This window comes from Anabrus simplex, chromosome 3, assembly GCF_040414725.1.
Source record: "Anabrus simplex isolate iqAnaSimp1 chromosome 3, ASM4041472v1, whole genome shotgun sequence".
Lineage (NCBI taxonomy): Eukaryota > Metazoa > Arthropoda > Insecta > Orthoptera > Tettigoniidae > Anabrus > Anabrus simplex.
Genome location: NC_090267.1, coordinates 104,843,933 through 104,869,320, shown reverse-complemented (window position 1 = coordinate 104,869,320; position 25,388 = coordinate 104,843,933). Strand labels below are relative to the sequence as shown.

General features: G+C 37.0%; 1 protein-coding gene across 1 annotated transcript in view; it reads left to right on the top strand.

Moving 5' to 3' along the window:
* LOC136866041 (bridge-like lipid transfer protein family member 3B) overlaps window positions 1-24,036 on the top strand; it is a 458,695-nt gene extending 434,659 nt beyond the window's left edge. The window contains exons 18-19 of the mRNA XM_067142666.2: window positions 7,814-7,983; window positions 21,291-24,036. Of these exons, the coding sequence (XP_066998767.2) occupies window positions 7,814-7,983; window positions 21,291-21,419 (299 nt within the window). The 3' untranslated portion in view covers window positions 21,420-24,036. The remainder of the gene's footprint in view (window positions 1-7,813; window positions 7,984-21,290) is intronic.
* The last annotated feature ends 1,352 nt before the right edge of the window (window positions 24,037-25,388 follow it).

The window sequence follows — 25,388 nt, the reverse complement described above, 5'->3', positions numbered from 1 at the left end:
ACTGACTATCAATTAATTAATATCTGGTTGCCAGCCATTAAGAATTTACGTAGGTAGATCCCTTCCCTGTCCTTTCGATATTGTTATTTTGTCTTGGTGCTTTCCAAATTCGTACGTTCCTCATCGCCAGATATTTCGTTCCAGGCTTGTGTCAATGTCATACACCTGTCAGTGTCATATGTTACGTACACATGTTATCTGAACCTCTTAGACTGATTCTGATGGTTCGGTCAGCTTCTGCTTCGAACGCTAGCGCTATGGCACGTCCGGGGACCCATCTGGTGGCAAATGAATTTACCATTTGCACTTCTATTATAATGTCTAAATTTAAAAAGTCATTGTTTAAGAAGTCTTTCTCGTGGACAGTCGAGATTTTCTTCTGATGAGACAGAGCACAGTTCTCTGCGAAACGTAAAGAATTTCACCTTTTTTTCTTGACATGGCATAAGCCCTAAAGCCTATACAGTATCATGTCTGTTATTATTATTATTATTATTATTATTATTATTATTATTATTATTATTATTATTATTATTATTATTATTATACTGGGTGTACACCTTCTCGGTCCAGTTAAACTTCTATAAGGCGGTCTATGTAATTGAACTTGAACTAATGTTATGCAAGATACTTGGGTTTGCAACTGTTAGATGTGTCTACCATCAGCCTAAGTGCCCCCCTCTTGCAGGGTTAAGGACAATCAATTCTTAAGGGAGTTGATTTTTGAAAATTGTTTTGTTCTTGTGTCAAGGTGGTCAACACTCAGAAATTTTGTGAATATTTTCCCTAGCCAATTAAAATTGGTGGTGTGTACAGGCATCCAGCCTATCTGTCAAGAGTTCTGGAAACTTCTCCTCACAATACTATAAAAGCTGGGCATTCTAGGGCTGTATCGTCATCTTCATCGCTCCAGTTTATTGTGTGCTAAAGGGGCAGGGTATCGCGGGCAGTGTTTGGAAGGCCTGGCAAGCAAGGTAATGGCAGAAATTCATAATATGTGATAGCTCAAGGTAGATAGCTTGAGGGGAAGGTTTAAAACTTATTTTATTTATGTAAAGTTCTAATTCCATGGTTTAAACGTAGCCTTTCGGCAAGTCTGAGGACTCTGTTCAAATCCCTGCTGGGAAACATGTAAATTAAGGGAACAGAGTGTGATTAACCTCTGATTCCCCTTCAACTTGGTATGGGGTGACTAAAATTTTCTGAACCTGTAAATACTTAACACTACTGGCGTTTAACATTTCTCGTTTAGTCACCCCTCTGTAGAATAGGCTTAACCTCTTTAACTTCGGGCCATAAGCCCACTTAGGGTTTTAGAGTTTTCTAGTAGTAGTGGAGTGCAGGTTTTTTGTCTCCTTGCATTTTGTTTTTGGCCGATCATAATCAACGTTTTCTTTTTCATTTTAAGGCCAGTAGTATGGGCTGTCACGCCCCTGTTTTATCAAACAGTAGATTGTGGTGGGAAGTTCCTTTTGGAACACGTGAATTATAAAACTGTTGAACAGATGATGAGCCCAAACCAGGGCCAAGTGATTGTATGAGATTTGTCAGGTTAACCTTGTGATTGAGGGTTAGAAACTTCATTTCAATTGATCCATATTGAACTGAGATTACATACATATTTAAGTAAAATTTTTGATTCCACCTATTCAATACAACATACTTTTGCAATGCAGTTTTTACATTACAGTTTAATGTTTGTTTGGTACCAGTTTCGACCCTTTTCGGGGTCATCAGCCATAAACATTTCAGTTGAATGGTCAAAATCAAATCAAAATCTCTTTATTTGCAAATGAAGTGCCTACCTCGGTGGCAAATGGTACACTAAAATACATTATTGTCAAGCACTAAATATTAAATTAACAAGAGAACAAAATTTTCCTATAATACAATATTATACAATTTATGCTAACAATTTTTTCTATTAAACACACAGCTCATCCTTAGTAAATTTATATTGTTTACAAAATTCTACTAATAATATCTCCTGTACTACTTACAAATATAGTCAACTGATATACTTTATGTGGAATTACTTCAAATGATACTGTACAACTGGTATAAGATTAAAATTTACATTGCATTTATTTACTTTTTTCTTTTTTCCTTTACCCATTCTGGAACCTAAGTAGCATAACGACCTGCTGCGTCTTAACCAGAGCCCCTTTTGTCACCACTTTTCAGAGTTCCTGAAGGGCCTTCACAGCTACCGTAGCGGTCCCAGGCCCCTCGAAGTCCCCACTGTACTTCACCCCTACAGGCAGTCCCCTACTTTGGCTGTCCAAACTCCTTAGACTAGGGGATGGAATTAATTTATTCACACACATTTTTTATTTACATTAACCTGCACTGGTCAAATGCCCTCTAACATTTCATTTATTTTCTCTGTTGCTGTTTATTCTCTTCTTGAATATCTGTACAGATTTTGGAAAAGGATCAAACACTACCCCTGGTAAACTGTTCCACTCCTTTACACCGTTCCCAATGAATGAAAATTTACCCCAATCGCTTCTACTAAAATTTCTTCTAATTTTACATTTGTGGTCAGTCCTGCCGTTATAATTATTTTCCAACTGAAGCCTCTTACGGATATCTCCCCATGCTGCTTCTCCTGTATAGGCTCTATATAATCCTGTAAGTCTAGTTTTCTCCCTTCTCTTACTTAAAGTTTCCCACCCTAGTTCCTTTAACATTTCTGATAACACTACTCTTTCTCCTGAAATCCCCTGTTACAAACCTTGCTGCTTTCCTCTGCACACTGTCTATTTCTTTTATTAGGTATTCTTGGTGAGGATCCCAAACACTGTTTGCATATTCCAATAATGGACGAACCATACTTAGGTAACTTTTCTCTTTTAATTCTTTGTTGCATCCTTTAAGTAGCCTCATTATGACATGTAATGATCTGTATGCTTTCCCAACAATGTCATCCACATGACCCTTCCAGTGCAAATTACTTTCAAATTTTACACCTAAGTATTTGCACTTGCCATCTTTTGGGATAACTACCCCATCCAAAGTATATTCAAATTCAGTTTTATAACTCCTGTTTGTAAATGTTGTAACAGTTGATTTGCCTCCATTAACCTTCATATTATTCTCTTCAACCCATTGTTGGATACTCTCAAGGTCCCTTTGTCATTCTGAACAATCCTCAATGGTATTTATTTCCCTATAAACAATGATGTCATCTGCATACAACCTTATTTTTTATGTTATATTATTCCCTAAATCATTTACGTATATTAAGAAAAGTAACGGACCGATTATACTACCCTCTGCAATTCCCTTCCAAACTTTCTCTTCCTGCGATACGTTATTTCCTACTTTGACTTTCTGAACCCTTGAATTTAGAAATGTTTTCACCCAACGTGTAACCCTTACGTCCAGTCCTATTCCCTCCAATTTCTTTAATAATATTCCATGTTCCACTCTATCAAAGGCTTTGGAAAGATCTATGGCTATGCAATCTAACTGGCCTCCTGAATCCAATTGATCTGATATGTCCTGCTGAAATCCCACCAGTTGTGCCTCACAAGAAAATTTCTTTCTAAATCCATACTGGCTCCTCATGAACCAATTTTTATTATCACATATCCCTCTGATGTACTTTGATATTAAACTTTCCAGTATTTTACAAACTATACTGGTCAGGCTGATTGGTCTGTAGTTTTCTGGTTTCCTTTTATCACCCTTTCCTTTATAAATTGGTATTATTATAGATTCCTTCCATTCCTTTGGTATTACACTATTATTTATGACATAGTCAAAGAGAAATTTTAAATAAGGCACTATGTACCACCCCATTGTCTTTAACACCTCCCCAGTAATTTGATCACTTCCTGCTGCTTTTCCTTGCTGAAGCAGTTGGATTTTTCTGAAAATATCTTCATTTGTGAATGAGAAGCTTCTTGTTGCCCTCTGTGTCTCTCCTTCTGTATCTTCTGTTTCGGTTTCCAACTCCTGACAATCATCTACTGAAGATGGTCCTAAAACAATACAATTTTAACATAACATTAAGATTAAAATAGACAAATATGACACTGTCAAGTTAAAATGTTAGATGATGATGAGACACAAAGATGATAAAAGTTTAGAGATAAGCACAGATACTTTTAGAGTATGGCAAATTGAATGCTGTTATAGAGTGGCTATAGTTGACTCTAGATACTAAAGTTCTTAAATGTGTATCTTTCACATTAGTTCTAAAAGTTGTATGACCTTGTGAAGCACTGAACAACATGAATTAACTAGACACAATATTATAAAAGTTTATAAAATAAGTACAAATGCTTCAGAATGTGTTAAATATATGCCGTTGGAGTAATACTAATATTTTTTAGGTACTAATTGGTCTTAAAACGCGAATCTTTCATACAAGTTCTGGCAGTTGTATGACCTTGCTTAACGCTAATAAGTTATACATATGACGTAAAATAAGCACAAATGCTTCAAAATATGGCAATTATGTGCCGTTAGAGTAGAACAAATAAATTTCTAGGTACTAATTGTTCTTAAAATGCGTATCTTTCACACAAGTTTTGACGGTTGTAAGACTCTGAAATTTTATTTCTTTCCTTCCTTTTTTAAAACCCTAAACCGGGCATGCTGGTGAATTTCGTTCACCAACCTGCATAATTCATCTGTAGTTTTTAGTTCCTAAGAGATACAGCCATGGCGCTGGTAGTACCTTCCGATGAAGTCTTATCGGTACCCTCAGTGTAGCGGTATGTCTTCAGGAAGTTGTACGTCTCACGCTATTCGACCTTGACTCGCATGTGTCGTCATTTGGTGAACATTCTTCACCACGTGCCCGGAAATGTAAGTAAATTTGTACCCTAAACGTTTTTGGAGTTTCATTATTTTAAAATGTAGACTATAGAGGGCAAAGTTTGTGAAGGATGAAGACATACAAACGCTGTTAGAGGAATTATCTCATGAGGAGAAAGGATCCGAGGGAGCTGAAGTTAGTGGTATTTCTGATGGTGATGATGAAGTGGTAAATTATTCAGACATTGATCATGACAGTGAAAGTGAACAAGAAGGTAATGTAGGCCTAGTTGATAGCTGTGAACACGACGAACTAGAGAGGGATGTTTTCTTAGGGAAAGACGAAACAATGTGGTGCACCACTAGCTTTTCAAGGGCCACCTCTAGGATTAAATCAAAAAATGTGATAAAAATATTTTCTTGTCCAAAAGGAGATGCGAAAACAGTGTCGTGTGAAATGGATGCTTTCTTACACATGATTGATTCTGAAATGATTGATGAAATAGTTTCTTTTACTAACATTTATATTGCGAGGCATTGTGAAGAAGTGACTTACAGTCGTGAGCGTGATGCTAAACGCACTTGCCATGAAGAAATAATTGCTTTGATTGGTTTATTGTACCTCACTGGTTTGAAAGATGAACAGTACACATCTGTGGAAGAAATCTGGGCAAAAGATGGAACTGGAATGGGAATAACAAGAGCAGCATGTTGTCAAAGAGGTTTCTATTTTTGTTACAGAGTCTTCGTTTTGACGACAAAACTACTCGTAACGATTGCCTGCAAATAGATAAACTAGCAGCAGTTCACACATTGTTGGATTCCTTTGTAGTGAACTGTAAAAAGAGCTACACACCAAGTGAATTTGTAACAATAGATGAGAAGCTAGTGTCTTTTTGAGGGAGATGTGCATTTATACCGTTTATGCCAAATAAGCCAGCAAAGTATGGGTTAAAATTCTACGCCCTGAATGATGCTAAAACTTTTTATACTTCATCACTGGAGTTATACTGTGGCAAGCAACTTCCTGGCCCCTATGAACTGTCTAATAAACCATATGATATAGTGAAACGTCTAATAGACCACGTGAAGGGAAAAAATCGTAATCTAACAATCAGCAACTGATATACTAGCTATGACCTAGGCCTTGATCTTGTAGAAGATAAAATAACATGTATAGGCACTCTCAGGAAGAATAAAAGACAAATTCCACAGCAGTTTCTTCCTCATAAAGATAGGCCACTTGGTTCAACAACGTTTGGGTTTCAGTATGAAATCATGCTCATTTTTCATGTTCCTAAAAGGAATAAAGCAGTTATCTGTGGATCCCAATAGTTCAAAAACCCATGCTATACTGGATTATAATCTAACTAAAGGCGGAGTCGATACTTCCGACCAAGTGGAAGGCAAGTACTGAGTAGCCCGGAAAACCCCTAGGTGGACCATGTGCGTCTTTTTTTCTTCTACTCAAGATTGCCGGAATCAATAGTCAGGCACTTTACAAAGGGAATCCAAAGAACCAACCAGTAAAGAGATGCGTGTTTTTGAAGAATCTTTTGTTTAAACTCATGAATAAGTGGTTGGTTGAACGTGCTAAGATAGGAACACTGCCTCCGGATATCCGAGCATTGTTATCCCCATACCATCAGGAAGAAACATCAGAATAAATAAAAGTGCCATCGAAGAGAGGACGATGCATTCACTGTGAGCGGAAACAAAATCAAGTGACCGTAATGAAGTGTAATCAGTGTCATAACTTTGTGTGTAAAGCACACTCTAAAAGATGCATTCGATGTGTAAGCTGTGAGAATAATGATAATGATTAATGAAGATTGTTAGAAGTGTATCATTTTAAGTTCTCATGAGTTAAGTATTCATCTGTTTCAATTTTATTTTCAGTCTTCAACCCATGAACATTTTTACCTTTTATTATTATAAGTATGTACTGTCACTTGTAATTTGTGTTGTAATTATTATGTCTAAGGATTATAAAGCACATAAGGGGTAACAATATCAGTCATGTAAGAGTTAGTACTTGTTAACTAGTTGCTAAGACTAAGAAAAATGAATGGTGAACGAAATTCACCACGCGCCCGGCAATGTAACATTTATAGGGTTAAATATGTACAATTGTACAATTTATGTTTATGGCTGATGATGACCCCGAACAGGGCCGAAACTGGTACTAAATAAACATTAAACTGTAATGTAAAAACTTCATTGCAAAAATATGTTGTATTGAATAGGTGGAATCGTAAATTTTACTTAAATATATATGTAACCTTGTGATGCAAGAATTTGTGTCTCTGAGAGGCTGGACTGAATTTACTTTTGGAGATCAGACTCCTAGGCTGTATAAGTGATTGGAGCAAACACTCTCTTATAGGATAGTGTACCTGTTCAGAGCTATAATGCTCATTCCTTGTATGTTATTGTGTTGATAATTCTCTCAAGTTTTGGTACCTAATAGTCAGACTTGTAGTCCACTGTAATTGTAGGAGCTGACAATCTCATTTAGATTTTCTTGATTGGTATTTGTTCCAAATTTTCTATCATATTTTTTATAAAAGGAAGGAAAGAAATAAAATTTCAAAATTTAGAGCATTAACTTATACTCTGGTCAATTCCTTGTCCACCCATTCACCCCAGCACCTTCTTACACCTCTGTGATCCACGATAATGTTGTTGTTGTTGTTGTTGTTGTTGTTATTATTATTATTATTATTATTATTATTATTATTATTATTATTATTATTATTATTATTATTATTATTATTATTATTATTATTATTATTATTATTATTATTATTATAAACTATCAGGCTTCCTCAAACTAGAAAAAAAAAGGAATAGTGAGGAATGGATTGTGACATTCCCCCCTCCCCAATCCCCATGCCCATTATTGGTTGGATCATTTTGCTAGATCTCTTGATTTTAGTATCAACCGAAGGTTTTGTTCAACAGTGTATTCTTACCTTCAGTTATTGTAGTGACCATTTCTGCCATCAGTGTATTCATTCATATACCGGTACTGTATTTTCAGGTATAGGCCAATCTTCAACTGGTGATGATGGCACTCAGAAGTTGGCAGCTTTAGAAAGTTTCAACAGGCAGTTGCAAGCAGAGAATACAGAGCTGAAACGCAGGTTGGTTGCTCTGGAACGAGTGTCGGAGGAGAATCACTTGTTACGACAGTCTTCCAAAGAAAGCCAGGTGGGTACAGTAGGAACCACTTAGTGTTCAACTCAGAGGAACTTTGGTTGTACTTTGTGTAGTGTTTTTTCATTACATGTTTAGGTTCAGATCACAAGTTTTTGTAACTCTATGTATTATTGTACAGGGTGGGCAAAATAAAACTGGTCTGAGTTCGTCGCTGTGTCATTACATGTGAGTGAGTGACTGGAGCAGATGTTTTTAGAGACCAGTTGAATGCAACACAAACTGGTGCTCACAATAAAACAGTACATGTTCATTCTCAAGCGTTATGCGAAGCACGATTCGTCAAAAACCTTTGTAGAACTGTTTGTGCAAAAGTTTTAAGACTGGAACTGTTTTGGCAAACATCCAGCAAAGTCTGCAATGCAAAACATAGTGACAAAATGGCGTGATACAGGCTCTGTTGCGAATTAAAAAACGTAACTATCCAAAAGAGTTTGAATACCGGAAAACATTGCTCATGTGAAGAAAAGCCTGGAACAAAGTCCAACAAAATCTTGACCTCATTTATCGGTCCTAGTCGAAACATTGAAAAGGAGCTGCATCTGTATTCTCACAAATTTACTGTTGTGCACGCGTTAAAGCGTCCAGGCGAACCTTCACGTGTTGAGTTCTGTCGGGGATTTCTGAGGGAAGTGGAGTCAGGACTTTTGGATCCTTAATTTTTCATTCCTTGTGATGAGGCCATTTCCAGCATCTTCTGTGATATTCATCAAGAAGGGTTAATCATGTGTCGGTCCTATTGTAAATATTTTCTGAGCCAGTTTTATTCTGCCCACCCAGTATAACCTCTTGTGCTGAGCGATGAGCAGGACCCCAAATATTATAAACAGTCTGTTGAAGTCTGAACACATTCTTTATCACCTCACATCACTCTGCATCATTCACATTTTCAGCTCCCCATCCACAGTGATGAGGTGTTTTTTGAACATTTCACGTTCATTAGATAAGGATTGTATAAGGGTAATGACAATGTTAGTGTCATGGTAATAGTCAATGGAATGGTGGTAGTGTTGTTTGGGTCATCAAAGTTCAATATAGCTTTCCATACTGTTCTGTCTTAAGCTTATCTTCTCATGTCCACATGTCTATGTAACTATAACAGCTTTTACTAACTCCAATCTGTTTCTCCCTACCATTCTTGCCCCCTCCACCCCCCCTCCCCCTCCCCTACATACTCACTCTTACCGCTAAAACTATGTGAACAAATACTAAATTAGTTGTTAAATTGTGCCAGTTTCTTCTCTCACTAATTTCATTCACTCTCTCTTTATTTGTGATGAAATCTTCCCATCTCCTTTATAATCTTGTTCTGTAACACCCATTTCAAAGGTTTCTGTTCTCTCTCTGCACTGGTTGTCTATCACACGCTACAGTTCCATACAATACCACACCTTGGTTTGTTTCTTGTCTTACTTCATGTAAAAATCTTGCAGCCATAGGTCAAAACTGGTATGTGATAAGAGGATCGCTTGTTTTCTTCAATGAGGAAGGAGCTGATCTATATGAGGATGGCAGTGTATAAAGATGTAGAGATTTCTCCTTCTGTTTCTTTCCTTTCGTGTATGTCCTTTTCCTTTTTCTGTTGGTCTCTCTTCTCACACTGACCTATTGTTGTGTACATGTTCTTATCTTTACACATATGACTCGATTCATATAAAGAAAATTCTCTTTTGTTACTCTTTTGGAACTAAATGCCTGAGATTATCACTTGCCACTTGTGCATTGATTTGTTGTTGGCACATAATTTGTAATTGGGAAGTACAGTGGATGCTGTTTATTGTAATCACAGATAATGCTATCAGTCATATTATATGATCACTTTTAAGAAGTCCCGTACGGACAAATACTGAAACATTGAAAATCTTCCGTTTATTGTGATCATGAATTCGGTTTATGTTATCACATTTGGTTCCAAGGATTTTGTTCTCAAGTATGCGAGTAGAGTGCATCCAAGAGAGTTACCAGAAGGAGAGGAGAATGTTGAACTTTGTCCAACAGGCTTAACGGAAGATGAATTTCATGAATGGATGAACATTGATGAGGGCATCGTTACTGATGTGAAACAGATAGAAGACGACATGTGAGGCAGTTACTTCCGCAGAATTAGATATGAGAGGTAAAGAGCACGGAGCAGAAGATAGTGATGCTGATGATGACGATGTTGCCGAACTTCCCCAACACCAACAAATGCTGAAATGCAACATTCGCTAGATATCTTGCGACGAGGTGTTCATCGTACGTCAGTGGACTTCTGAAAACATTATGAATATGAAAGATTCATTAATGGACTTTTGAGAGACATCCATAAGGAAAAAAACAATTAGAGACTAGTTTACATAGCTGAAAACAGTTAATTGTATTGCAGTGCTGTGTACAAGTATCTGTTTCATTGCAGTGCATGTAGGTTATGAATCAGTGTTTCATTGTAGTGCATATAGGTTATGAATAAATACAGGAGGCTACCTATCAATTTTTATTTTTCGGCTACTGTTATCAATCAGTTAATGCTATTAAATCATCTTCATCCCAGAGTGATTATAATAAGCGGCGTCCACTGCATTAACTCATTTTTTAAAATAATTAAAATCAATAACTGCTTGCTTTTATATTTTTGCGTAGTTACCACAAAATTAATGCTAAATGAATATTAGAAAAATTTAAATTTAGTTTAACATTTTTTAGATGATGTGATTTGTACCTCTGGATATGGAAATCAGCAAGACAATTCAACTTGGGAGTATTTTCTATTACAGATTATGGAATCTACTATGGGACAAAGATACCAATGAAAGTTAAAAATATTGTGCAAGACTCACCTAGGGTAGGTGGAGTAGTTCTGTCTGCCTCCCTTTTCATCTTTACAGTGTGTACTGGTTAGTTTCTTCTGTTAGTATTGCTGCAACATAGAGCACTTAACAGTCCATTAATAAAAAAAAAAAGCCTACTCAGTTGTTTTTTCATAAATGGTCATATTCATTCAGCTCTTCCTATGACGGTAGCAGATAGAACTGATAAGCTTTTCAGTATGTTGAAACATGAAATGTATTTAAAACATTATGGCATACCTGTTAAAAAAATCTTCCTTCTTAACAAGAAAATATGTTAGCAGCCAATGTCAAATACGGGGTTTTTCATATAAACGCAGATCAAACGCACGGTGTTTGTACTCTGCGCTATGGCAGCTGAAGTATGGGAGGCTCTCGCATAGTTCTTGACCTTGCAAGCGGCCTGCACGTGTTCAACCTGGCAAGCATGAGTTGCCAGTTTGAATCTCAACTGTTAACATGGTGAGACAGTTATCATTGCAACATCATATTTTCATATGTAAAAGTTATTTTTAAGTATGAGTCGGCTCAGTGGGTACACGATGCATTTCTCCAGCAATTTCCTGGTGAAGTGCCACCTTCGAACAGTCACCAAATAAATCACTCACAAAATTAGCACATTATGTAGGGATTTTGGTTTCTTCTGCACACAGAGCTACAAAGCTGTTACACATCAAACCATACAGGTTTACACGGGCTAATTTTTAAAACATCCAGCCACAAGAGAGAGATATTGAGCAGTATCTTGCATCATTGAATGATCGTTCATTCGACCCACAGCTTGTATTCTTTTCAGATTAGTCCAGGTTTGATCATAATGGTCGTGAGAACAGCCGTAACTCTTGCTATTGGTGTGCAGAAAATCCTAATGGTGATTATGAAGTCCCTCATCATGATAGGAAGATTGCTGTTTGGTGTGTTGTTAGTGCAAGATGAATAATTGGGCCTATTTTTCTTGAGACAGCACTAAATGCAGAGAGGTACCAAGATTATATTTTGACACCATTCTTCCATCAGTTAACAGAAGAGGAAAAATCGTGTGGGTGATTTCAACAAGATTCAGCCCCTGCTCGTACAGCAGAAGATTCCCTTCTTATAATCTCGGAAGTGTTTGCAGACATAGTGATCAGTGCTGGTCTATTTCCCTCTTGTTCTCCAGATCCTAAAGTGTGTGATTTTTACTTGTGGGGTAAACTGAAAGAAAAAATGTATCGAACAAATCCTCACACATCGGAGCAACTGAAAGAAAACATTATGAATGAAATAGAAACATTACAGTGGCAGAACTCACTCCCGTCTGCCAGAATGTAGTTACCAGATAGAATGCCTGTATAACCTAGAAAGGACGATACTTCCAACGTCTTTTATGAGGTAAGATTGTATACACGCTTAAAGAAGGGCAGCCGCGTGCAACTTAAGTTCGGCTAAGGCAGTTGCCGTAGTGCAGAGTACAAAGACCGTGCGATTGGTCTGGGTTTATATGAGAGACTCTGTTCAGTCTGTAAGAATGACATTTCTGGATAACTCTTAAATGTGTGCTCTGTTGTGCTTCATTGTTTACGTAAAAACACAAGCGTTTGGTGTGCATTACCATATTGAAGAAGCAGGCATTCATTTCTCTGTTTGTTGGTTTACAAAGAAATAATATTTTTGTTCTCTCATTAAATAATATATAATAATAAATATATATATATATATATATAATATATAATAAATAATAAGTAGAGTTTTCCACCTATTCAGTACTAAGTTGTATTTACAGTATTTACATTACATGGGACTAGTTTCAGCCCTACTCGGGGTCATCATCAGCCATATTAAACATACACAAAATAAATGCGAAATCCTAAAACATGTTTTCTAGCAGTAAGAGTCTTATGAAAAATATAATTTTACAATATGAAGTGTGGTTGAAATGTTGCAAATGAAAATGAAATATTACGTGTGATGTAGGTGAGTAATAATTAATACAAGTACATTATAAATGCTAAGAATTCTGGAACAAAAGTACAAATAAGGTGCTCTATGTTACTCATGGAATTCAGTAGGTCCTGGTGATACATTTAAAAAAAACGTAAAAACTAATGAAAATGTTGACTGGATTTGTAAGCAGTGTGTTCAGAATGTTGTAGTTGGCGACGGCGTTGACGATGAAGCACCGAAAACAATCGATGAGGAATACAAAAGTGCATTAGAAATTATAAACATTCTACAAAAGGACAATGAGGCTCTTAAAGTTGAAAATCAAGAATTAAAAGAAAGACTGTGATCGCTAGAATGTGGGACTGACCATTCTTCGAGTGATATACCAGTACCAGTAACAAACTCGAGCACGTGGTGTCAAGTAGTTCATGGATGGCCGGCTAAGAAGAAATCTACAACTGAATTTCCGGAAATAAACATCAGAAATCGGTTTTCTGCCCTAAATAATTTAATTCTGGAAGAAAGTGATCGCGCGCGTGAAACCAAATCATCGCGATCCGCTGCCGTTGCTGTGCCGAGGTTAAAATTCAGGCCTAGATTTCAGATTCAAGACCCAGTTAGGCCTAAATCAGCAAAGGTAGCTGTGTTTGGTGGTAGCCAAGGAAGGGGAATTGCGGGAGTGATAAACGACGAGAATATAGCAGCAACCAGAGAAATATATCCAGGAGCTTCTATCAGCAGTGTCCTGGAAAGCGTAGAAGAAGCGACTAGGAACTTCGGGAGCGGCGATGCAGTGCTTATCATCGGTGGGACGAACAACGTAGCTCACAACGACGCCAAGAATGTAAGATCACAACTTAAACATATACTAACGTCTTTGTAGTGAGCGTGCCCCACAGGCATGATTTGAGTAGAGACTCGTGTGTGAACATTGAAGTGGACAAGGTCAATACAGATATTGTTAAAATTTGTAAACATTTTCGGAATACTCAGGTTATTGAATGCAGCAGTTTTAAGAGATACTGTTATACAAAACATGGCCTCCATCTAAACAATTCAGGTAAACGAAAGAGAGCAAATATTGTTCTAGATTTTACTAATCTTAAGATATGTACTGTAAAACAGGCAACTCCCTTGAGTTATAATACTGACCAGAAAAACTAGTAGAAAGAGCCAGCTGTACTTCAAGCTGGCTCAGTCAACTAGAAAATGAAACTCAGGAAAGTAAGGAATTTCAAGTTACCCAATTGCAACAGTCAAGTTTTAGGGAGGAAGGGGGTCTGAGATTGCTCTTGGTAAACTGTCAAAGTGTAGTAAATAAACAATTAAAATTTGGTACATTGATGGAATCTTATGAGACTGATGTGGTGATAGGAGTGGAATCGTGGTTGAGAGAAGGGGTGGGTAATAGAGAAGTATTTCCAGAAGGGTACACAGTCTATCGTAGAGACCGAGGAGATAAAAAGGGAAGGGGGGGTGTTTATTCTGGTGAAGGAAACTTATTGTTCACATGAATAGTTTACCGATGAAAGGGATGAAATATTAGGGATAAAATTAGTTTGTAATTACTGTATTTGTAAGTAGTACAGGAGATATTATAAGTAGAATTTTGTAAACAATATAAATTTATTAAGGATGAGCTGTGTGTTTAATAGAAAAAATTGTTAGCATAAATTGTATAATATTGTATTATAGGAAAATTTTCTTCTCTTAATTTAATATTAATGCTTGACAATAATGAATTTTAGTGTACCATTTGCCACCGAGGTAGACACCTCATTTGCAAATAAAGAGATTTTGATTTTGATAACGGGTGCTATGGCAATAAGAATGAACACACAGTAAACTGACACATATATAAAAATATACAGGTATGTAAAATGTCTGAGTAACAAAGTGTGTGGTATCAACACATGTACACATTGTACATACCTGTATATCTGTATATCTTTTATCTCCTTTCTGGCATAGAATGTGAGGTGTTGAAAAACCGTTGCTTTGTCATTTGTGCAAGTCCAGCCGGCTAGCCAGTCCATCGAACTTGTGCGCGGAGAGTGCCCTGGCTAGGTCAATGCCATGCTGCGTTTTACTTTCAGGTGTTTTATCTTTAGTGTTCCCCCTTATCATCATCATCATCATCATCATATTACAGTTCTTTTGTAAACTATGCAAGGGTTCATAATGAGCATCTAATGGGCTGCCTGTTATACCGGTAATTTTCCGTTATGTAATTTTTGCTAACTTCAACAACTCTTTTGGAGCAGTGCATGCAGCTTATTATTATTACGGTAATATATTTCTTTTTAAATCCGACTTGGAAATTTAGTTTTGCTTTGCCTATATATGTGGTGTTGCAGTTTATTTGACATTTGAGTTCATTCAAATTAAGCTACCATTGTCATTGTTATTACCATTATTAAATTATTATTATTATTATTGTAATTTGAATTGTTTTTGAAAACTATTTAGGGGTTGTCGAATGAGCTTTTAATGGGCTGGCTAGATTTCCTTTAGTTTTCTGTTATGCAATTCAAGTTTACATGAATGGCTTTTGTGTAGCAGCAGCAGTAGTAGTAGTAGTAGTAGTAGTAGTAGTAGTAGTAGTAGTAGTAGTAAAACTAAATTATTTGATTGAGCTATCTATGAATTGAATTAAAGTGTATTTTGTCAGATATTATTTTTACTGATAAGTTGATGCAAGTGTAATAGTCTGATATAACTTGAAAAAAATATTCTTTAACCCATGGGTAAATAATGCAAGTATAGAGCTTGAATTATTATTTATATTATTATTATTATTATTATTATTATTATTATTATTATTATTATTATTATTATTATTATTATTATTATTACTACTACTACTACTACTACTTATGATGTATGGCTAAGAAGTGTTTACATCCACTTATTAGTATTAATATCATTATTATTTACGAACACATTATTTGTGAGGTTATGTCATGAAATATGTGCTGTATATATTTATGTGTTTAGTTAATGTAAGAACTTGTAATTAATAGTATATAATTTATTTTTACCTGTATATATGGTGTGTAATCTACTACAGTATTGTGCTACACATTGTAATATCCAGAATAACACTAGGTAAGACGAGAACTATGGAGAACCTTCCTGCCATTTGTAACTATGTATTAAGCACTCTAGAATTTACTAGAAGATATGCTGTGACATAACCTTTTAGAAGCCTGGCCGGGCGACATATATAAGGGAGCGGTCTTGATGCTGGAGGGAATTATTGTTTAGTCGGATTTGTTTTACATGAGCACGTGTTGCGTTTAGGCTGAGATGCTAATTTAAGCAGTCAGCAGTCAACTGTTACAAGGTTGCTGTCTCCATGTGCTTCGCGATAGGCAGTTGTTAAAGTTGGTGGTTTTTTTGTTGTGTGTGTTTTGTTTGTGACAGCAGTTGATTAGGTTATGTGTGATTAATGTGTAAATAATTAATTGTAAATAAAAATCAGTATACGCAAGTTGACAGCATTTTGTATGCGTCTTTGTGGCTACATCAAAGTGATAACCTTAAAACATCTGGAATGGTCAAAATGCTGTGTAAATTCAGAGAATTTACCATAGATAAGAATATCATAATGCACATTCCAGACTTTTAAGTCAGAGTAACCTCCAGTGGGATTCATTAAGTGCTAATGCAAAAAGTGCGGAATGTTGTTCAGAAATTATGTAGTGCAAACAGGGGTGAATTTTTTAAATGTATGTGATCATTTAGGCTGGCTTCTTTAAGAAGGTATTGAAATTTACTTTGGTAGAATCTGATGATGTTCTTTTAAGAATGAAACAATGTCATTCTAATTTAATTAACCTCTTAACTGGGTATTATAGATGTGCTTGGTGTAACCTGCCCTGTGTATTTTTTCAGCAGATGGTTGTTACACAGTAGAATATTCAGAAAAGTTAGTAATATCACTAATATAATTCATCTGTGATACAAAAAGTAAAATAAAGGCGTTTTAATTAATTTTAATGTTAGAGAAATGTTCAACCATTTTTACATTAACTGCAAAGTCATTTACCTGTTTGGAATTTCCGAGTTTGGCCCATTGTTTTATAGCCGAAAGTTGAAACAAATAAAAGCAAGAGGTATTTATAAATATCATATCATGCATGTGACATTCTGAACCATTTTTCATTAACTGCAAGGTCATTTACCTGGTTGAAATTTGAGTGTTTTGTTCATATGTTATCACCTAAAATTAAAATAAATAAAAGAAAGGAATATTTACAAATTTCACATCATGCTAGTGACAATGTCAAACATTTTACATTAACTTCACGGTACGTAACGTCATTTACCTCACTACAACTGCAGTGATTTGTCTCAGAGATAATTTTCGAAAAGTAAGGGGTTGCGATACTTTCCCGTTTTGAGAAGTACATACTGTTTTCTGGCCTATGAACTATCCCCTGCAGCATTAGAAGTCCAAGTAGAGGTTTTACCTCAGTTGGATTTGTATCCACCTAATCTCTCGCTCGTTAGCGTGGTTTCAAGTTTGGATGGGCTTCTAAAACCTGTTTAGCATACACATTGGCTGTTCGTCAATAAGTTGAAACATATCATCACCTATGAACCGTTCAAAATATTCTAACACTTTGGATTCATCGGCGAAGTCCACATTTACACCACTAGCACCAGAAAATACGAATTTCTGACGTGAAACACTACGCGGCGGGAAAGGTTGAAACATGTCTAGCACTTCGCCCTCGTCCGTCCGATTTGTCATGTTGTTCTCCTTGTTCTTCATTCTCATTTTCTGAACCACTTTCACTATCAGACTCGCCTTCATTTGTATCAAACCACTCATCTTTGGATTTATGAGGAGATAAATCGTCACAATCATTCTCTAAATGTTGAATAATCTCGTTTTCTTCGAGCGTTTCGAACTTACGCTTTGAACTAGATGCTGCCATATTTGGCCTACTACAGACAAGTAGCACCGCACAGTTGTAAAATAAAAACAAATAAGCTTCAAGAAGCGTGACATATGGTATTTGCTGTCATCGAGCGGGAAAAACATCAATTCAGACGACAATACACGACGCGGCAAAGTAGCTCTTTATAGCCAGGAGATATTCGCGGTAAAAGACGAGTACGTATATATTCGTCATGCCCATTACCCTGTAACATACAGCGTACGGAATATATACGTCATGCCCAGTTAAGAGGTTAAGTTGTTTCTTTTTCAAGTATAATATCAATACTGTATGTTTTCCTTTTCAGGTAGTTTATAAATTTGTTATTCAAAATTAGTTTTGGCAGACTGAAGAACTTAACAGTTATAAATTAACTGAGTTGAAACTGAAAAGAGATGTCTTCAGATATCACAAACCCTTCACTGCATCACTCAAATCAGATTAAAATTCTGACTTCTGACTGGAATGCAAAATACAAGCGCAAATAGGCTCACTGGGTTATTCAGGAACCTAACTGCTAACCAGCCAAGCAAAATTGAACTTTCCTGAGGCTAACAGCTTGCTTCCTGAAGGTGCAATTTACCCTGTAAACTTCAGGAATTCAAGGCCTCTTCCTATTATGTGCAGCTTTTCCTGACCTGCCTCCAGTGGTGAGGGCTGTTATCTGTTTTGGAAATCACATTCCTTGCACAAGGGATGACAAAGAACATTTTCACCGCTAGGAGAATGCTGATTGCATTAAAGGAGTAATAGCAAAAATTCATGATGCAGTAAGTGAGATGTTTTTGTATAGATTACTACGGTGGAAATCAGGACTTTGAATTTACGACATGCTAAGCTCAAAAACATCTCCATAAGGAATGCAGTAACGAGGTTTCACTGTACAGTATATATTTCACCCTGGACTGTAAAATCATCAGCACATGGACATCATTTCCATTAATAGTTCGTTTTCTGCCCTCCGACATCGAATTGATTTTGGTTCGCCATTGAACTTTTTTACTTTGTTATTGTCCCTTGCAGAATTAATGTCTTAAATTTTAAAATTTGTTGTATGACTACAATCATATTCTCTCTTCTCATTGTCTTGACCTATGAGCTCACCACATGCGGAGTGCTTAGTCGCATTGTCTCTCTGCTGAGGAGAACATGGAGACTGATCCACTCATTTTCGTACATGGTGATGATGGTAATGATGGCAGAAAGTGGCAGGTAGCTGCACAAAGAAGGTCAAACAGTTGTCTTAATTTCATCACACTTTTTATCCACACAACGGCACTGTTGCAGTAGTAATATTTGTTGCCTAACTGAGATGCCTCAAGTTATGTCCGTCTATGCGGCCACCTTAGTCTGTCTACAAGAATCTCACCTGAGACATGGAAAGGGCATGACTACGGGAGGATATCGTCTTTATTCTAAGGACCAAGATTTTGTAAATGGCAGCCAACTGAGGGCATTTGCTGCCTAATCAGTTCCAAGATCCTCTAGTGAAGAAGTGCCACTATGTACTCAGCTGGATGCAGTTGCAGTTCGCAGACCATCACCAGTAATGACAACAGCGTGCAATGTGCAATTTTCCACCAAATTGCGATCTTCACATACATGAGCTCCTCATTGCTCAATTACCTCCTCCTGCCTATCGCTGGGAGGCATGAGTGCTTGTAATACCCTCTGGGATTCTCGATCTTCCTGTGCTTGGGGGAGGATTGTTGATTGATTAATCGACCATTTCAGTCAGTTCAGTCTTTGTCTGCTCAATACAGGGGAACCTACTCACTTGAGCAGCATACATGGCTTTCTCCCACCTATCGTAGCCATGCGCTCGTTCCCGTTACAGTAGCAAGAACACAATGTCCTCTGTGATAGTGACCAATTCCCCATTCTTCTCACATTCTGGAATTAAAAATAAAGTGAATTGCCAAAACATCGGGCAAATTGACCACAGTTTACGAAATATACAGTGACGACCGATGAGATGCTGGGGTCTGTTGATGATCACTATCGTTCCGTTACTACTAGAATTCTAGCTGCTGCAGAGGAAACAGTACCTTCTTCCTCTGGAATCACTTGCCGGAAACAGGTCCCATGGTGGACCAACCGAGTTGCACAAGCCATATATGCTCATCAGCGGGGCTTTAAAGCATTTCTATCCATAAAGTGCATGGCAGAGGCTCCCCATCTCTCTTTCGCCTCTAGTGCTTCATATTCCTATAATGTGCCTGTCATAGAGCAGGAATTGCGGAGTGCTCGTGCTGTGTAGGGACACAACTCCTGTGCCAGATAAAATCCATAATCAAATGTGTAAACATTTGAGTGACCAATGCCTCAGTAATATCCTCACTGTGTTCAACAGAATATGGAGTGAGAGAGAATTTCCGTCTCAGTAGTGTGAGGAAGTTGTAATACCAATTGCCAAATGAGGTAAACATCCAATAGCTATAAGCCAATATGCCTTACAAATGGCCTCTGAAAAGGATGGTGAACCAATGACTTGTGTGTGCCTTGAAAGAGGGAGGTCTTCTGGCTAACTACTGATCTGGTTTTTGTTTTCTTCGGTCTGCCGCTGATCACCTGGTCAGACTGGAGAGCACTATTCAGGAAGCCTTCCTTTGGAAGGAGCAATTGGTCATTTTGTTCTTCAACCTCAAAAAAGCTTGCGATACTACCTGGCAGTATGAGATTATCTCCACCCTACACCAGTGGTGATTCCGAGCAAATTTGCCCACATACATTGCGAACTTTACGTCCCGCTACCTCTTTAGAATCAGAGTAAGGAAGGCATTTTCTCAGTATTCCATTCAGGAAAATGGAGTACCACATGAATCTGTACGACCGGGCGAGTTGGTCGTGCGTGTAGAGGTGCGCGGCTGTGAGCTTGCATCCGGGAGATAGTAGGTTCGAATCCCACTATCGGCAGCCCTGAAGATGGTTTTCCGTGGTTTCCCATTTTCACACCAGGCAAATGCTGGGGCTGTACCTTAATTAAGGCCACGGCCGCTTCCTTCCAACTCCTAGGCCTTTCCTATCCCATCGTCGCCATAAGACCTATCTGTACGAGTGTCACACTGATCGCAATCGCCATCAATGGTATAGTTGCCACTGCTGGGCCCACAGTTGTTCCATCCTTGTATGTATTCAATTTAGCTCTGTGCTCAGCCTGGAGGCCTGCAGATTACGAGGTGTCATGTGGTCAGCATGATGAATCTACTTGGCTGTTATTCTTGGCTTTCTAGACTGGGGCTGCCATCTCACTGTGAGATAGCTCCTCAGTTATAATCATGCAGGCTGAGTGGGCCTCTAACCAGCCCTCAGATCCAGGTAAAAATCCCTGACCTGGTTGGGAATATAACCCGGGGCCTCCGAGTAAGTGGCAGGCATGCTACCCCTACACCACGGGGTCAGTACTATTCATAAAAAGGATAGATAAATACCTTTGTTTTTCCATGCAGATTGCTGAAGTACTTGGAATCTTCAAGTCATTCTTGGAGAAAGAAATAAGGTGTTCAATTTTTTCAGTGTATGAGAAAGATTTAACTCCAGTAAATATGATATTTTGTAACTGGGATAATGTGATTTTTTACGTGAGTTCATTTATTCTTACTAGATCCTGCGGTCAGTGTTGGCGGTAGCACAGGATGATGTAGCAGACCTTCTGGAAGAGAAACGCTCTTTGCTGGACAGAATGAAGAGTTTACAGGAACAGCTGGATCAGAGTCACCGCAGCAAGAGATAGCACAAGTGCTTCAAGTGTTGTAGTGCCAAGAGAACTTAATTGCTGATCGGGAAATACTGATCCTTTAAAATGAAAGATCCAGGATAATCCATGTGATGTGATAGCTCACTTCATACTCCTTCGAGAGTATTTAATTTAAAATCCTGATGCTCCTCACTAGTTTCCACAGGCTCAGAAAACAAAACCAATTCTTGCTTTTGATTATATTGTAATGATGGATTGTTAAGTAACACACTATATCATTGCTTGGAAAAGAAGCTGTGAAATATTACCTTATCAGTAATATATATATAATCTCTTCTGGTAACTTGTTAGCTATATGAATGTTTACTAGTTATTTAGAATTTAAAAGGATGTGTATATTTATAAATATGGCAAAAAGAACATTCCTTAGAACATCTAGTGATGACAATGAAACGGGATAACAAGATTAAGAATGGTTGAAATGAACAAGTTATTACATTTGATTGTTGATGGGAGAATACCTGTTTGGTATGACTTGAGTTGCAAGGCTGTAACACTATACTGAGGTAGTTTTTATTGATAGATATTGTTGTAACCTCTGTGCTCTACCATTTGTACCAAAGAATATTAAGTAGAGGAAACATGTAGTCCAGCGCAAGCCCAGGGCTATTTTTAATTAAATGTCCAGAACAAGTTCGCGTTCACAGATACTTGTTATTCAGAATGAAAAACACATGTATCAGGTTTCATTTGAAATATAGTATGCTAATTGAAGAAGATAAGCATATTCAGAAACTAAATATGGGAAGTGTCCATAATGTATCAAAATTAATGTCTGCTTCCTTCTGATACTTGTAAATTTTTATAACCGTATTAATTGAAAGTTTAAGCATGGTATTTTCTTTCATTTTTGAAAATTCTCTCATTTTGTTATGAACCATGGACACCTCACCACAAAAATTTTCCTTAATCATAGGAAACTGCTTATCAGTAATTTGCAGTTTTCAACTGTAGTAATCAAAATAATAACAATATAATTTTAACAGCTATGGAACATTTTTAGGAAAATTAAATGCAAGTTGGTTTTAGCCTGAAACATTTACATGTGTTTTTAATTATAGGAACATCAACAATAATTCAGCCTGTAATAAGAAACATTGATTAAACAGCAACTGCTGTCAACTTTAAAGAGAGATGATGACTGTCATTTGAAGTACTTACAAACATAGTAATCTTAAAACAACTGACCCACATTGTTAAATATCAGTATTATGATAATATTTTTTAAATATCTATCTAAGTGGCCTGCATAATGTGGTGAATTGGCTGTCAAATGAAACCAATTAATTTTTTTTAAAGATCCCTCCCAAACCTTATCATAATTGAAGAAAGAGGATATAGAGGTTGATTAGCCAACAAGTTTCTTCTTGATGTTAAGGGCTTGTTTTCACTTCTGCAAGGTCAGAAGGGAAACCCATATGTTTGAGGATGGCAGTGTATGGAGATAATAGAGATTGTCCTTGCCTTCATTGTGCCCCCCCCCCCCCCCCCCCCCCCCCATGCCTTCTTTTCTCTGTTGGTGTTTTTTCCCCCACACTAAAATTGGTGGATAATTAAATATCATTAATAAATACCTAAATAAGTAAGCACAGGTAAATTGTACTATCCACTAATTAAAAAAATGTTAATGCAAATTAAAGTGTGTGGATGATATAATTTGCTTTAATTTATTCTCCATGGAATTTCATTATTTACCAAATCAGCACTAAAATTTACATGTTTTATCCAAACATTTTAGGCATGATTTCTCAAAAAATAAAATATTTTGGAGTACCACCTCAGTACCTATTTATTGTGAACAGTATTTAGAAAGGAACGCTATCAATTGTTGTCTGAGATGTCATTCAAAAGTATACAGGTAAGAATGTAGTATCAAAAAATTCAAAAATTCAAATAGAAAATTATGTATACACATTGCACCTGTACACATCCATCTGAAAATTGGTTTGCACCAGTTTTGGTGATGATGCATATGAGGAACTGCTGCTTTCTCCTCCTTGGTGATGATGCATATGAGGAACTGCTCCTTTCATGACCTAGTGATTGTTGCTTGTTATATGTTGGGATGGTGGGTTTTTTTGTGTTTAGGATGTCATCATCAAGGTTGCTATCTATGTCCTCATTGGACAATAATGCATCATCATGGATGTATGTATGGGTGTATGGTCTTCCTCCGCAATTAGGTCTTCCTCCAATAATTCCTTCTTGATTTGTTCAAATTTTATATGATCAATTTGACGAGGAAGTCCACCGATACTTCCACTACTATTGCCGGAGTAATAGTTCCATTGCTGGGGGTATGTGTCATACACATTTTTCTTTCCAGACATGTTGTACTTGTCAACAGCCGTTTTCTTATTTGTTAGCCTATTCCTGGAAAAGAAAAAAAGTAGTCAGACATTGCAACATAAAACTTGTATACGTATAAGGAATATCATAGTGCTTATGAATATGGATGCAGTGTGTCTACCTGTTGACCATTGCATCTTAAATTTTGTATATTAATATCTCTGATACCCTTCTCTGTAATGCACATGCAACAAGAAACAATATCTAGTATACTGAGATACCATTCCCTTGTTTGTTTTAAACAAGCTTGTACCAGGCAAGTTGGCTGTGCGGTTAGGGGCACACAGCTGTGAGCTTCCATCCAGGCGATGGTGGGTTCGAACCCCATTGTCGGCAGCCCTGAAGATGGTTTTCTGTGGTTTCCCATTTCCACACCATGCAAATGCTGTGGGGCTGTACCGTAATTAAAGCCACGGCTGCTTCCTTCCCATTCTTAGGCCTTGCCTATCCCATCATCGCCATAAGACCTATCTGTGTCTGTACGACATAAAAAGAAAAGACCTTGTGATTGCGAGATGTGGTAAAGTTTCATTGAGCAGTGTTATCAAAGAGATCTGCTCAGTTACATGAAAATCATAACAGTATAAGTGACATTTAAAAAAAAGTGAGTTAAGTGCAGGATGTAACTTCAGGAGGATGTATCCTTTCACCAGCAAAGAGATACAAGTGATAGCAGTAATATTCTGTGCCCTAGTAATAGGGTATAACTATAAATTTTATGGTGTAGATTGTCATTAAATTATGAAAGTTTGTATTCCTAGACATGTCAAAATTCCTCCTTTTAGATGGAAAATTCCAATTGGGTCCATTCTCCTTCTGCTGTAATTGGTATTCCTCATTTTTTTTTTTAACACATACCATAAAACTTCTCCAGAATGGGGTCTAAGCACTTTGTTTTCTATGCAGTTTATTATGGTATCGTATTATCCACAAAAGGAAATTTTGAAATTTAAATTTATTTACACTAATAGCTACTACTGGAAAGAAAAGACTCTGCACATTGTCACATCACATATTAAGGTGACACTCCGGAGATAAAAATCCATATTTTGGTGGATATTTTTATGACTGTAATTGAAAGGATTGAGTTTCTTTTTTCTTGTCATGAAGTTATTCCGCTGAATTCAAACAATTTATCACTGTAATAACACTTTGTTTGCCAGTTGTAATTTTTATTTTTATTTTTTTTAATTTTTTTTTTAACAGCACATGTCAATAAATCTTAGTTTGGAGATACCCACTTAAAACATACAGTGTCAATGACAAGTGCTGTTTCTCCAACAAACTATTATTACCAGGCAGAGCTACCGGATAAAGTAATGCAGTGATGTGTGTAGTTTCTGCAGAAATCGATAGATCTATACTTAAAGACTGTATTACTTGCCTTAACTCAATTGTGGCACAATCTTGACATGTGTCATTAAAAAAAAAAACGAGCAGGCATTTTTTTTTAAATTTGATGCCATCTGGCTGTCTGTTGTCAGTTTCAACATTCTTGATCTTGGTTGTTCGTGACATCAGCAGAAAGATTCTTTTATATGTTGAAGAGATTTTCAAAGTATTCCCTCTACCTGTCCTGTGATTCCCTGGAATCTA